Genomic DNA, 14,927 nt, shown 5'->3' with positions numbered 1-14,927 from the left:
TTCTAATTTTATTGGAATGACCTGAAATAGAAATAAGAGTTTTGGTAAAATATTCATTTTAATGGTGGAAATTCTTCCCATTAGTGATATCTGTAAGTTTCTCCAATTATCTATATCTTTCTTTATCTGTATTATTAATTTATCGTAATTGTTTTCTTTTATTGATGAACTTCTTGCTGATAACCAAAAAAGAAAAGAAAAAAAAGGAGGAGGCGGAAAAAAAACAAAACAGTATCAGATTAAGAAAAAGGGGAAGAAATATAAAATAGCAGATGGAAAACCACTATGAAACAATGCTTAAAAAGGATAAGCTATTTATTTATATGTCGTATGTTGAGTAAATGTCTAATTTGTGTTTTAATAAAATTTATAATTTTTTTTTTAAAAAAAGAATAGAATAGAATTCTTTATTGGCCAAGTGTGATTGGACACACAAGGATTTTGTCTTGGTGCATAAGCTCTCAGTATACATAAAAGAAAAGATACGTTCATCAAGAATCATGGTACAACACTTAATGATAGTCCTAGGGAACAATAAACAATCAAATCATATTAGGAAACAGTCAGTATAAATCGTAAGGATACAAGCAACAAGGTTACAATCATATAGTCATAAGTGGGAGGATATGGGTGATAGGAACGATGAGAAGATTAATAGTAATGCAGACTTAATAACGAGTTTGAAAGTGTTGAGGGAATTATTTGTTTAGCAGAGTGATGGTGTTCGGAGAAAAACTGTCCTTATGACTACTTGTTCTGGTGTGCAATGCTCTATACCATCGTTTTGAGGGTAAGAGTTGAAACAATTTATGTCCAGGATGTGACGGGTCTGTAAATACTTTCACAGCCCTCTTTTTGACTCGTGCAGTATACAGGTCCTCAATGGAAGGCAGTTGGCAGTAATTGTTTTTTCTGCAGTTCTAATTATCCTCTGAAGTCTGTTTCTGTCTTGTTGGGTTGCAGAGCCAAACCAGACAGTTATGGAGGTGCAGATGACAGACTCAATAATTCCTCTGTAGAACTGGATCAGCAGCTCCTTGGGCAGTTTGAGCTTTCTGAGTTGGAGCAGAAAGAACATTCTTTGTTGTGCTTTTATGTTATTCAAAATTTCCCCAAATCCCTCCCCCCAGGGACCCAGACTGAATGTCCAATCCCCGCCCCACATAGTGTCATGTGGGGCAAATCTTCAGGTCTTTTCATCCATCTGGAGTTCCAGGACGGTTGGCCTTGACTGGCTGTAAACAACTCCACTCAGCAGCTAGTAAGTCGTGAGAGTAAACCTCCTTTATTCACATGGGCCATCTTCACACCAGCTCTCTTCCCAAACCCCAATGCCATGCCCACCCTCCCTGTTACTATGGCAGCCAATAGCAGGCAAGCATCAAAGGGAAAACCCATGCTGGAGATCCAGTTGACCCTCCTAATTCTTCTTTTCTGTAGACTAGCCACACCCAAATCCTGCAACCGTTCTTCATACGTTTTAGTCTTCAGGCCTTTAATCAACTTAGTTGCTCTTCTTTGCACTTTCGCCAAAGTCTAAACATCTTTTTTGTAATGTGATGTGTTAGAGTTTGCAGCAATCCAACCAACACACAAGTAAATAATTCAGCAGGATTCATTTATACAAGAAACTTCTTTATATACAATAATATACAGTATGATGCATGTATACAATTCCTATGCAGCAGAAGTCAGAAACAGAACTCAGAATCCAGAAGTCATAATCATAGAAGCAATATCATACAGAGGCAATATTGCAAGGACAAAAGTACCTCTTATATACAAAGTCAAGCTAAGCCACGCCCAGGCTCCGAGATGTCTGGGTCACTAAACAGTCCCCATTGGCTGACGTGTTATCATGTCTATTCCAATTAATGAACTCTTATACACTGACATGATGACCAAAACTGGATGCAGTATTCCAGGTGTAGTCTTAGTAAGGCTTTATAAAACGGTACATGATTCTGATTCTATGCCTCTGTTTATACAATCATGGATTTTATTAGCTTTTTTGGCTGCTGCCACACACACGTGACTCATGTTTAAGTGATCATCCATTCGGACTCCCAAGGTCCCCCTCACAATTACTGTTTTTGAGCCAGGTTTCAAGTAATCTGTTTTTCCTGCCCAGGTGTAAAATCTTACTTTTCTCCACATTAACTTTCATTTTGTTGGATTCAACCTTGTCTCATTTGGATCAGAAAGGCACAATATGCACACACATACAAATCTATAGAGACAGGGTGGGTCAGTGGTTAGAATGCAGTACTACAGGCTAATTGCCCACAGCCAGGAGTTCAATCCTGACCGGCTCATGGTTGATTCAGTCTTTCATCTTTCTGAGGTCGTTAAAATGAGGACACAGATTGCTGGGGACAATATGCCAACCTTGTAACCTGCTCAGAGAGTGTGGTAAAGCATTGTGGAGTGGTATATAAGTCCAAGTGGAATTAGCATTGCTATAGTTTCTCCTGAGCGTGGATCCTTTTATGAGAAGTAAGATGACCATTCTGAGCAAAACTCTTTCCACATTCCATGCATTTATATGCTTTCTCTCGTGTGGATCATCATATGGGAAATAAGTTGACCACTTCGAGCAAAGGTCTTTCCACACTCCATGCATTTATACGGCTTCTCCCCAGTGTGGATTCTTTTATGCATAGTAAGTGTACTGCTATGAGTAAAGATCTTTCCACACTCCATGCATTTATACGGCTTCTCTCCTGAGTGGATCTTTTTGTGGATTCTAAGACCACTGCTCTGAGTAAACGTCTTTCCACACTCCATGCATATATACGGCTTCTCTCCTGTGTGGATCCTTTTATGCACAGTAAGTGTACTGCTACGAGTAAAGATCTTTCCACACTCCATGCATTTATACGGCTTCTCTCCTGAGTGGATCTTTTTGTGGATTCTAAGACCACTGCTATGAGTAAACATCTTTCCACACTCCATGCATATATACGGCTTCTCCCCTGTGTGGATCATTTTATGGGAAATAAGACTACGTTTTTCAACAAAGGTCTTTCCACACTCCATGCATATATATGGCTTCTCTCCCGTATGGATCATCTTATGGGAAATAAGATTACCACTTCGAGCAAAGGTCTTTCCACAATCCATGCATTTAAATGGCTTCTCTCCTGAGTGTGTCCTTTTATGGGAAATAAGATTACTGTTATAAACAAAGGTCTTTCCACACTCCATGCATTTATATGGTTTCTCCCCTGTATGGATCCTTTTATGGATAGTAAGTGTATTGTTACGAGCAAAGGTCTTTCCACACTCCATGCATTTATATGGTTTCTCCCCTGTATGGATCTTTTTATGGATAGTAAGTGTATTGCTCTGAGCAAAGGTCTTTCCACACTCCATGCATTTGTAGAGCTTCTCCCCTGTGTGAACCCTTTCATGGGAAGTAAGTTGCCTGCTTGTTCTAAAGCATTTTCCACATTCCAAACATTTATTAGGCTTCTCTTTTGTGTCAATAGCTTTTTGAGATGTAAGGAAGTTATTTCCAAGAGAAAGAATGAATAAATCCTGTTCATTTACTTGTACTTTAGCTTTGATTAGGTTCACACTTTTTCCAGTATATTTTTCCCTTATTTTCTCTTGTTGGGCAAGAAAGTCTTGCATTCGTGCATCAGTGGAAGATGAGCTTTCCTGATTCCAATTCTTTGACTGGTTTCTCTCATGGCTTTCGAATTCCATTTGAATTCCAAACTTCTCCCTTCCATCTTTAGCATTGATCACTTGCAACAGTTCACAGGAATCTTGATTCTCCTGCCCATTTTTACCTTCAAAGCAAAAGGGAAAAGAAAATGATAACAAGGTTAGAGAAAAAGATCAAAGTTAGGCCTAAACTATTTTAGTGTGAGATCACACGAGACCAGTAGTGCAAGATCTCAAGCTCTTAATCTCACGTGATCTCACACCGCAGTACTTTAGGCCTGCGTTCGTTTAAGAACTGAGGACTGCACGAGATCCAGGACAAAATTCACTGAAAACGAAGAGGCCTTCCCTCTCTTTGCAAAGCATTTTTCCCTGGATCTCATGCCGGCCTTGGTTAGCAGAGAAAAGACCCTAAAGCACTGTAGTGCGAGATCACGTGAGATCTTTTGTGCAAGATTTCCCACTACTGATCTTGAGTATCTCTCACTACTTTAGGCCTCTTCTTTCTGCAAATTCACCAAAGTAGGTAAAGAAACTGATGGCTCACCACATCCTCTCAAGGTAAACCGGGGAACAGGTAGGGCGAATGTTGTTGCAGCACCTCTGCTGTCTTTCATAAGTGTGAATGACGGCTGTGGTGCTGCAACATTTGTAATTTCAGGAGTCTTAAGTACTTGGGAGTGGGCTAGGTCGTAACTTGGAACAGTCGCTAAGTGAACTATAGTAACTGGGGGATCACCTGTACCTTAGGATGCTCTGAGTGACATTGCATGAGGCCTTTGTTCTTGAACTGGATTGGGAGAATGCTCTTCCATAGGCTGAGTGTGAAAGTTCTGTTCTCACACAATTTGAGGAGGTTTCAGAGGACAAATGACAACACGCTCCTCTCACATGACCTCCAGAGGACACATAAAAGCACACCTCATTCTTCTCAGCCCCCACAGGTAAGTTCAAATAGAAATGGAAAAATACAGATAAGAAATGGCAGAGAAAGCATCTAAGCAAAGAGACATTCACTCCTTCCTTCCTTGGAGCACGAGAAGATCCTTTCCTTCTCCCTCCCAGGAGACGATATCTGATTAGTAGTTTTTTATTAAAAAAGCTAACTAGAATCTGCATTCTTGAACTCTCTGATTGGGGACTAGAGAACTCTTACCCAGAGAGGCCACGTTCCTATGGTTTTCAAGCATGACTTCCGAATGCAGGGCTTTCTGGTCAGGATCCAGCTGAGACCATTCCTCCTCAGAGAAAGACACAGCCACCTCCTCGAAGGACACAAGACTCTCCTGAACACGGAAAAAAGAACAGAACAGGAGGATTCACAAGATCTGTTCATCTTCATCAATGATTTAGAGAAGAGGATAGAAGGAGAACTCATCGAATTTGCAGACTAGACCAAATTGACAGGAATAAAAACACTCCAGAATAGTGGTCACCAACTGATGGTTCGTGGACCACTGATAGTCTAGGAGAAAATTTTGGTAGTCCGCAGAGAAATCGTTGCATTTCTCTCGGGGAGCCCAGCCAAGGTTTCCTGCGCCGCTTGCCCTTCAGCACTTTGACTCCCAGAGACAGAATGGGGTCCTTCAGGCAGTTAGCTTGGCCGCCTGTTAGCAGAGAGAAGCAGCCGGAGTCAACCCTGGCTTTGCTGTCCATTTCAGATGCTAGATCAGCCCCCTGCAAACTCGTTTCTCAAGGAGCACTCGCTGAAGAGGCACGGGAAACTTCGGCCGGGCTTCTCGAGAGATGAGTTTGAAGGGGGCTGATCTAGCATCTGCAATGGACAGCAAAGCCAGGGTTGACTCCGGCTCCTTCCCTCTGCTGTAGTGCTTCCTGAACGTGGTTTACCGCTGTGAGCCCCAAGCGCTCCCTCATCAATCCCCTGCAGCAGCTCCCCTCCAGCCGGAAGATAAAGCCCAGTGCCGGCTCTCGTATGCCAAGCCGACCCTTCGTCTACTTCAACCATCCCCCATTAGGGGGACCCCACAAAGCTCTCACCACCCCTTCCATCCTTCTGCCCCCAGCCTTTTGGATGAGGTGGAAATCCTGGATATTCAGAGGTTGGGTAGCCACGGCCGGGAAGAAAAGGAAAAAGAGCAGCAGCGGTTTCAGGAGGAGGAGGAGGAAATCTCCCCCTCCTCCTCCTCCTGGAGATATCTTTTTTTTTTATTAAAAAGTTTTATCAAGTATTACAATTTTTTTCCTCCCTCCTCCCCCCCTCCCCTCCTCCACCCACCCCCATCGCTCCTCCCCCCTCTCCCTCCAACCCCCCTCCCTCCCCACCCACCCCGGACTTCCCAGGGCAAATACAGGGTATAACATTTAACAAACATAAACTAAAATATGCTAACTTTCTGTAGGCTCCCAACTCCCTCTTGCTCTTTAACTCCCCTTTGAACAAACAAAACATAATTCAAAAAAAAAATGTTGGTTTCATCCATAAGCCATTTGAAGCTTTTTAGTCCGATATTTGTTTTGAATATAGTCAATCCATCTTCTCCATTCCGATATATATCTTTCATTTGAATGGTCCTTCGAGTATGCCGAAATTTTTGCCATCTCTGCTAAATTCACTACTTTTAATGTCCATTCTTCAATGGTAGGTAAGTCTTCCTTCTTCCAATACTGCGCCACCAAAAGTCTGGCTGCTGTTATTAAATTTAAAATCAATTTAGTCTCTATAACCGTACAATCTGTAATTATACCTAACAAAAAGAACTGTGGAGTAAATTTTATCTTCTTTTTGAGAATGTTTTGGATAATCCACCATATTTTTATCCAAAATGCCTTAATTTTTTTACATGTCCACCATATATGATAATACGTGGCATCATCACATTCACATCTCCAACACTTAGGTTGCAAACTTGGATACATACAGGCTAGCTTTTTAGGATCTAGATGCCATCTATAAAACATTTTATAAAAATTCTCTCTTAAGTTTTGGGCTTGCGTGAACTTTACATTTCTGACCCATATTTTTTCCCATGTTTCCATCATTATTGGTTCTTCAATATTTTGTGCCCATTTTATCATACAATCCTTAACTAGCTGTTTCTGAATCTATTTCTACCAATGCATTATACAACCTTTTTATATGCATTTGACTTTGGTCTCTAATTTGTTTTACCAAGTTCTCCTCATTTTGCGAGATACCCATTTTCTGATCTTCTCTCCATCTAGCTTGCAGCTGTCCATACTGAAACTATGTTTGAATTATCCTTTCTTCTCTTGATTCAAAGATTTTAGTTGTAAGATACCTCCTTCCATATTAAGAAGCTCTTTATAAGTAATCACATCTTGTTTTTGCTCTCACCACCCCTTCCATCCTTCTGCCCCCAGCCTTTTGGATGAGGTGGAAATCCTGGATCTTCAGAGGTTGGGTGGCCACGGCCGGGAAGAAAAGGAAGAAGAGCAGCAGCGGTTCCAGGAGGAGGAGGAAACCTTCCCCTCTTCCTCCTCCTGGAGATATCTTTGAGGTATCTTTGCCTTACTTTTCCGTACAAAGCCGACTGGCTCTTTCCCCTTCTTTCCCTGTGGCCCTTTCTGGGGGGTGGGGGGGAAAGACCCCTTCTTCTTTTTGTATCCAGCTGGCGCTTTCCAAAGCTGGCTTTTCCAGCTTTGATTGTAATTTTTAAAAATTATTATTTACATCATTGCCCGTCCCTGGAAAGGCATTAAAGACTTCTCTTTGTATTAGATTGATGGATAAATCCTAGGCATGAATATGTATTTAAACTGGGAATGAGCAGAAATTCTTCAAAGAAATTTAGCATGAAGCAGGGGAACTGAGATTTGTTAGCTTTGCTTTCTTTCCTGCATTGCCTTGCTTATGTTGTGGAAAAAATAATAATGATGCACTGGTTAAGATTAAGATGCCAGATCGGTCCCCTGCAAGCTCTTGTCTCTCGAGGAGCGCTCCCTGAAGCGGTGCGGGAAACTTTGGTCGGGCTCCTCGAGAGTCGAGAGCTTGCAGGGGGCCGATCTGGCATCCGCAATGGAGAACAAAATCCGGCTTCTCCCTGAACCAGATGCTGTTTACCGCTCCGAGTCCCAAGCGGCAGGAGACGAGGGCTGCCTTGTGCCGCAAATATACCAAGGCTGAATCCTGATGCTGCACTACAGCAGAGAGAAGAAGCCGGATTTTCCTCTCCATTACAGACACCAGATCGGTCCCCTGCAAGCTCTTGTCTCTCGAGGAGCGCTCCCTGAAGCGGTGCGGGAAACTTTGGTCGGGCTCCTCGAGAGTCGAGAGCTTGCAGGGGGCCGATCTGGCATCCGCAATGGAGAACAAAATCCGGCTTCTCCCTGAACCAGATGCTGTTTACCGCTCCGAGTCCCAAGCGGCAGGAGACGAGGGCTGCCTTGTGCCGCAAATATACCAAGGCTGAATCCTGATGCTGCACTACAGCAGAGAGAAGAAGCCGGATTTTCCTCTCCATTACAGACACCAGATCGGTCCCCTGCAAGCTCTTGTCTCTCGAGGAGCGCTCCCTGAAGCGGTGCGGGAAACTTTGGTCGGGCTCCTCGAGAGTCGAGAGCTTGCAGGGGGCCGATCTGGCATCCGCAATGGAGAACAAAATCCGGCTTCTCCCTGAACCAGATGCTGTTTACCGCTCCGGGTCCCAAGCGGCAGGAGACGAGGGCTGCCTTGTGCCGCAAATATACCAAGGCTGAATCCTGATGCTGCACTACAGCAGAGAGAAGAAGCCGGATTTTCCTCTCCATTACAGACACCAGATCGGTCCCCTGCAAGCTCTTGTCTCTCGAGGAGCGCTCCCTGAAGCGGTGCGGGAAACTTTGGTCGGGCTCCTCAAGAGACAAGAGCTTGCAGGGGGCCGGTCTGGTGCCTGCAATGGAGAGGAAAATCCGGCTTCTTCTCTCGGCCTTAAGAGTGGGGACTGGCGTATGGGCGGGGTGATGTGGGCGGTGCAGCCGTGTGTTCCTGTGTGCGGGCCAGATTAATTGCTCTCGGGCCATATCCGGACCAGGGGCCAGAGCTTGAAGGTGAGTGCAATATAAAAAATGCAAAAATACGAAAATTTCTCTGCGGACCACCAAAATTTTCCCGCGGACCACTGGTTGGTGACCACTGGACTAGAAGACCTCCAAGATCCCTACCAACTCTGTTATTCTGTTACATTGTTCCCAAATTCTCAAAGCAAAGATATTTACTAACTTAAATTGCTACACAAGTCCTAATTTTAGGTGAGAAAATGGGCAAATCTGAAAACTACTTTCACTGAAGAAATATTTGGGGAAGTTTTATCAAGTTCATTGATTCTCCAAAACCTTCAGTGCCTTTCAGTAAAGTAATCCCACTTCTGGATCACCTGATCTATCATTTTGTCTATCATTGATTGATCTAGTAGTATAAGCCATTGGCTGAAAGGAAGAAAAGAAAGAAGAGAAAATTCCCTGGGAAAATCATTTCTCAGCCTTTGCAAATCGGGAATGTTTGATCTCCTAACCGAGGCGCAAATCAGAGGATTGGAAATTATTTTGTAGCCCAAAGTACCTTAATTACATGCTCAACACGGCCACTCCCTTTGGATTTTAATAGTCTGCTCTATTTTTTAATTCAATTTGCTTATTTTTTAAAACGTTATTTACACATATCAATGTGTGAATGGTGTGATACCTGGGGATCATACATTTCAATACCAATAAACATAGTATTGTTACTCATAGTTCTTACATTTCCTTTTCACCATTTCATATCATTTACACATACCCCTTGCTACCACCCTTCAGTTCCTAAACCTCCTCCTCCTTCTTTCATATATTTTAATATCTAAATACATATGTACTATTATTCCTCTCTTATTTCTATCTCTGTTTTAACTTTTTTTCCCATATCATAATATTCAAAGATGTTTCTTTTCTATTTTCTATCTTTCATCTGTTTTATTATTTATATTTCCCTTATTTAGCTCTTCACATCTATTTATGTTAAAGTTTCATCCTTCATTCTTTCATTATTCAATGTCTGAATGTATGCTTCTAATACCAATCACAATCATTTAAACATTTAAGGTACAGTGCCTTAAATTCATGTTTTTTCCAATCCTTCAATCTCTGTAATTCTACTATTGATAAACCTTTACCTTAAAATATATTCTTTCATTTTCTAATCACCCATGGTTTAATTCTAGCATTTCACTAATCATATTTTTATACATTATTTCATAATACCATCATTCAAACTGTAATTTTCTAATTAATGCTTCATTCTTACTTATAAGTATTCATAATTTCTATATTTTACTCTTCATACCTATTTATACTAAGATATTACCCTAACGTCTGTTGCACTACATACAAAATAATTATCCAACCTATATAATTCTAATATTAATAAACATTATTGAAATATATTCATGGAAGACCTTTTTATTTCACCAGGTGGGCCTGGCCTAACTTTCTCCCTCTTTTTAAACAATTTTAATATTTTAATATTTTAAATATTTTAATACTCAAAGTTTAAATTTGTTTTAAATTGATTGGGGTTTTAATCTGTCTGGGCCAAACTATTTAATTCGATTTTATTCCTGCTTTTAAATTTTGTATGTATGTATTTTATTGTTGGCTGAGTCCTTCGGGATTAGGGCGGTATACAAATCAAATAAAAGTAAAAGTAAAGTAAAAGAAGATCTTTTACTCTCTTCCCCCCACCCCCCCTTATCCATCATCTCTTACCTATGTAAAAACTTTTAGTCTTTTTTTTTTTGGCTTGTCTCCCATATTCTTCTCGTACACCATCTGCTTATTTTTGAACTACAGGTTATAAATATGGCTTTTTAAAAATGGTATTGTGGCAATGTGAGTATTTATTTTTCATTAGCCTTGCACAATTCCGAGTCAAAGAATTACAAAAAAAAATATTGGACTCTAGCAGTTCCTGCCACTGTGATATGTTTATTCCTATTTCTTGAAGGACTTTTTAAAAAATTGCTTCTTCTAAAGTCAAAGTTGGACGAGTACCTAGGAGAGCAAGATAACCAGAGGAAGCTATGCTTGCTGACAGCAACCTGAACCTGTCATTCTGCTCTCCATGTTGTGGATGAACACAAAAATAATCCAGGCCAACAAGCGGGAGAAATAGAAGGAGGGAGCACTCTGTACACCCACTTCACTTCCTGAAGGGAAAATAGAAATCTAATAACTTTTTCCTTTCTTACTTGATTTGGAGGTTCAACTGCTGTTTGATCCCCGTCATAAAAACCAGAAAGCTTCATTCTTGGTTTCTCTGTAAGGAATGAATAATTTCAAAATGCATCATTAACAAAATAGGAGGAAGTATTCCATAGAAGAGAAGAGAGAGCGAAGGTAAGACAGATGGGAAATCGGAGGATCTTCCATTACCTCCTGAGGTGTCCGGACTTGGATCTTCCCAAGGGATCTTCCTGAAAAACAGCTCCTGAGGGGAATTTGATGGGTTCTTCTTTCCCTCAGGATCTCTGATCTCTACAGTGCAGCACTTCAAACAGGAGGAAGGGAAAAAGAAGCAGAATTAATGTACCTCACATGAAATAAAGTGGATTCTTATATTTGGAACACAACCTCAAAGCCCCCAATATCCATCTGTGAGGTTGAGTGAGAAAACAAGGGAACAATTGCCACATATGATGAATGCCAGAGAAGTTTGGGAAGGAGGATGAAGTATTCAAACAGATTCTCTATTCCCTTCTGAGCTCCCTAAAGTCTCTCACCTGCAACTGGACCTGCTCCTTCTGCTCCTCCACCTGGCTTAGGAGGAGGCCTTCCGCCAGGGCCACTGCCTGGGAGCTGGTCTCTGCTCCACACTCCCGCACCCAGCCCTCCATCTCTGGGGGCAGAAGGAACAGGAGATGCTCCAGAACCACCAGGTCCAGCATCTGGGCTTTGGTGAGCTTTTCTGGCCTCAGCCATCGCCTGCAAAAGTCATGGAGTCGGCTGCAAAGTCCTCGGGGACCCTCAGCCTCCCGGTATTGGATGGAGTTCCAGGGCGGAACTTGTGAAGGGAGGATGGTTTCCTCCTCCAGGATCTCCTGCCCGGTTCTTGTCCAGAGCTTCCCCCCCCTTCCCAGGCTGAGCAGCTGAAGGGCCTTTTCCGGCTCCCTCCTTTCCAAAAGGTTGTGTCTCCATCCTTTCTCTGTCCTGCAGAGCAACTGCAAATGGCTCCAAGGACTCTGGTGGGTCTCCAGATGCCTTTTCCTTCACGGGACCATTTCTGGTGCTGCAGGACTGATCCCTGCAAGGGATTCCGCTTTTTTTCTTCTTCCCCCAAGAGAAAAGTTTGCCTTGCAAAGACCACAAATGGCTTCCAGTTTCTGTATCGGAGATGGGAAGAAAAAGAAACGCCAAGAATTAGAAAGTGGAATTCAGCCACTGAGCGACCTTCCCCCAACCTCCCCGGAGCCCTCCCCCCTGTCCCCCCACCTTCCCGGCATCCCGGTTCTTTCGCTTCCCCCCGGCAGGGAGAGGGAGGATGGGGAGCATGGGACCCGGGAAGAGCACCCCCCCCTCACCTGAGGCACCTCTAAATTTCCCCCAGCCAGACTCTCCCGCACCTCTCTGCCACCAGCGGGGCCCCAAGGGTTAAGGAGAACGAGTGCTGCGTCCTAGAGAGGCAAGGGTTTCTGGTGTCAATTCCTTCGACACCTCCTGTACAAAGGCAGCCGTGAGTTGTCCCTCCAGTGGACCAATGGGGAAGCGCCTGGAGTTCCCTTCCGTTGGCAGAGGGCGCCCCCTGGTGGATTTGGGGCGAAGCGCCAGGATTATAGAAAGGGCTGGAAAGAGGAGCGCCTTGGTGGGGGAAAGGAGAGGGCGGGGATGATGGGTTTGGGAGTAGGAGGAAAGGCCCCTCCCAATGGCTCCCTGTCAGACAAAAGCTTTTTCCTCTTTTATATCAACCCAAATGCATTGAAGGAAGTTTTCGCCTTTCTTCTGTTGCGTTTCTAGACCTGTTTGGTTATTCCTTCTATATAGTGAAACTACAACTCCACCTCTTTCATTCTCTCTGCTTCTTATTTACAGAAGAGAAGAGAAGAGAAGAGAAGAGAGGAGAGGATGCCATCATGTCTGCCCTCCTCCTTCTTTTCATCAGACTAGAAAATACCCAGTTCCAGCAACCGTTTTTTTATATGTTTTAGCCTCCATTTTTGTTGCTCTTCTCTGCACTCTTTCTAGAGTCTCCAGATCTTATTTATTTATTTATTTATTATACAAAACACAAAGAAAAATAGAAATAGGAAATCAGGAAAAGGAGAAAGACAGGAAAAGAAAGTCTGAGGTACAAGAGAAAAAAGGGGAAAAAAGACATTGATTTATTTTTTAGCACAGTGCAAGGTTTTTTTTAAAAAAGCCATTCCAGCCTGACAATTCAATCTAATACACAAAAGCAAAGTCATTTTATCTCTCTTTCCTTTGAACACTTTAAATGTGAAAATGCTCAATTTACGGCTGAAGAAGGAAAGGGCAGAATGGTCCTGAAGACCCTGTTGGCAAGGCTGAGGGAGGGAGGGCTCCCGCCTGTGGGGATCTGCGCTCTGATTGGTCGCTGCGGTGGAAAGGGGGCGTTTCCCATTTTCCCGCCTTTTCCTTCTGGGCGCTGTTTAAGATTTACCTCAGGATCTTCCCGCCTGTCTTCTCTGCTGCGAATCTTAAATACCTTTATAGGGAAGCAAAAGTAAAACTTTGTGTCCGTGTCTCCCTCTTCCTTTGGACAGCAACTGCCTATTTCCTCCACGTTAAGCCTCTTCGGTTGGTACTTCCAGTCGGGGGTTTTTATTTTATCCCCCGAGAGTGTCGGAAGAAAAATCAGGTCCAGTCTCCTCCTCCTCCTTTTCCTCCTCCTCCTCTCCCCCTCCTCCTTCACTTCCTTCTCCCCCTCCTCCTCCTCCTCCTTCACCTCCTCCTTCACTTCCTTCTCCCCCTCCTCCTCCTTTTCCTCCTTCACTTCCTTCTCCCCCCTCCTTCTCCTCCCCCTCCTCCTCCTTCACTTCCTTCTCCCCCTTCTCCTCCTTCTTCTCCTCCTTCTCCTCCACTCCTTCTCCTTCACCTCCTCCTTCACTTCCTTCTCCCCCTCCTCCTCCTCCTCCTTCACCTCCTCCTTCACTTCCTTCTCCCCCTCCCCCTCCTCCTCCTTCACCTCCTCCTTCACTTCCTTCTCCCCCTCCCCCTCCTTCTCCTCCTTCACTTCCTTCTCTCCCTTCTCCTCCTTCACTTCCTTCTCCCCCTCCTTCTCCTCCCCCTCCTTCACTTCCTTCTCCCCCTTCTCCTCCTTCTTCTCCTCCTCCTTCTCCTTCTCCTCCTCCACTCCTCCTTCTCCTTCACCTCCTCCTTCACTTCCTTCTCCCCCCTCCTCCTCCTCCTTCACCTCCTCCTTCACTTCCTTCTCCCCCCTCCCCCTCCTTCTCCTCCTTCACTTCCTCCTCCCCCTCCTCCTCCTCCTTCACTTCCTTCTCCCCCTCCTCCTCCTTCTTCTCCTCCTTCTCCTCCTCCACTCCTCCTCCTCGTCCTTCACCTCCTCCTTCTCCCCTCCTCCTTCTCCTTCTCCTTCTCCACTCCTCCTTCTCCTCCTCCTCCTCCCCTCCTCCTGGTCCTTCTCCTCCTCCTCCTCCTCCACTTCTCCTCCTCCTTCACCCCCTCCTCCTTCTCCCCCTCCTTCTCCTCCCCCTCCTTCACTTCCTTCTCCTCCTTCTTCTCCTCCTCCTTCTCCTTCACCTCCTCCTTCACTTCCTTCTCCCCCCTCCTCCTCCTCCTCCTCCTTCACCTCCTCCTTCACTTCCTTCTCCCCCTCCCCCTCCTCCTCCTTCACTTCCTTCTCCCCCTCCTTCTCCTCCCCCTCCTCCTCCTCCATTTCCTTCTCCCCCTCCTCCTCCTCCTTCTTCTCCTCCTTCTCCTCCTCCACTCCTCCTCCTCGTCCTTCACCTCCTCCTCCTCCTTCTCCTCCACTCCTCCTTCTCCTCCTCCTCCCCTCCCTCCTGGTCCTTCACCTCCTCCTTCTCCTCCACTTCTCTTCCTCCTTCACCCCCTCCTCCTTCTCTCCTCCTCCTCCTCCTTCTCCTCCTCCTCCATTTTTAAATGAAAATCGAGGTACGTGATCCTTTCAAGTTTTTCTAAGTGGTTTTCCTTCCGGATTTATCAGTGGTAAATTAATGGGCTCTTTGCGCTTCCTCTTCCACAACCGAAATAGGCAGCTTCCTGGGGAAAAGCTCCAGACCTGCCCTTTTATAGGGGGAAAATTTCTTCCGAGCAAGAGGGATGTGGGT

At 44.3% G+C, this 14,927-nt stretch overlaps 2 protein-coding genes across 2 annotated transcripts; both read right to left on the bottom strand.

Annotated features, from left to right (window-relative positions):
* Positions 1-1,614: 1,614 nt before the first annotated feature.
* On the bottom strand, positions 1,615-5,638 carry LOC139309266 (zinc finger protein 85-like). Its single transcript, XM_070933318.1, is given in 3 exon segments — positions 1,615-2,556; positions 2,558-3,797; positions 5,521-5,638. Coding segments are annotated over 3 exon segments (1,455 nt in total). The 3' UTR covers positions 1,615-2,459.
* A 342-nt stretch (positions 5,639-5,980) lies between these two features.
* On the bottom strand, positions 5,981-11,676 carry LOC139311693 (zinc finger protein with KRAB and SCAN domains 5-like). The gene is made up of 4 exons (XM_070936169.1): positions 11,385-11,676; positions 11,038-11,152; positions 10,854-10,921; positions 5,981-6,320 (listed from the first exon to the last, which is right to left on the bottom strand). The coding sequence occupies exons 1-4, from the start codon at positions 11,547-11,549 to the stop codon at positions 6,252-6,254; spliced, it is 417 nt and encodes a 138-aa protein (XP_070792270.1). The 5' UTR covers positions 11,550-11,676; the 3' UTR covers positions 5,981-6,251.
* Between the last annotated feature and the right edge of the window lie 3,251 nt (positions 11,677-14,927).

This window comes from Pituophis catenifer, unplaced genomic scaffold (genome assembly GCF_029215685.1).
Source record: "Pituophis catenifer annectens isolate HBS135680 unplaced genomic scaffold, rPitCat1.0.hap2 SCAF_2, whole genome shotgun sequence".
In the NCBI taxonomy this organism is placed as follows: Eukaryota; Metazoa; Chordata; class Lepidosauria; order Squamata; family Colubridae; genus Pituophis; species Pituophis catenifer.
The sequence above is the reverse complement of the archived record's forward strand: the minus strand, read 5'-3'. Positions and strand labels throughout refer to the sequence as shown.

Excerpts from the sequence above, each read along its gene's own strand:
- LOC139311693 (XM_070936169.1), bottom strand. The coding sequence starts at position 11,549 with ATGCTGGACCTGGTGGTTCTGGAGCATCTCCTGTTCCTTCTGCCCCCA. Across the intron at positions 11,153-11,384 it reads AGGAGCAGGTCCAGTTGCAG|TGCTGCACTGTAGAGATCAG; the intron begins GTGAGAGACTTT and ends TCCTGTTTGAAG. Across the intron at positions 6,321-10,853 it reads CAGTTGAACCTCCAAATCAA|CAGCCAGACTTTTGGTGGCG; the intron begins GTAAGAAAGGAA and ends ATTTAATAACAG.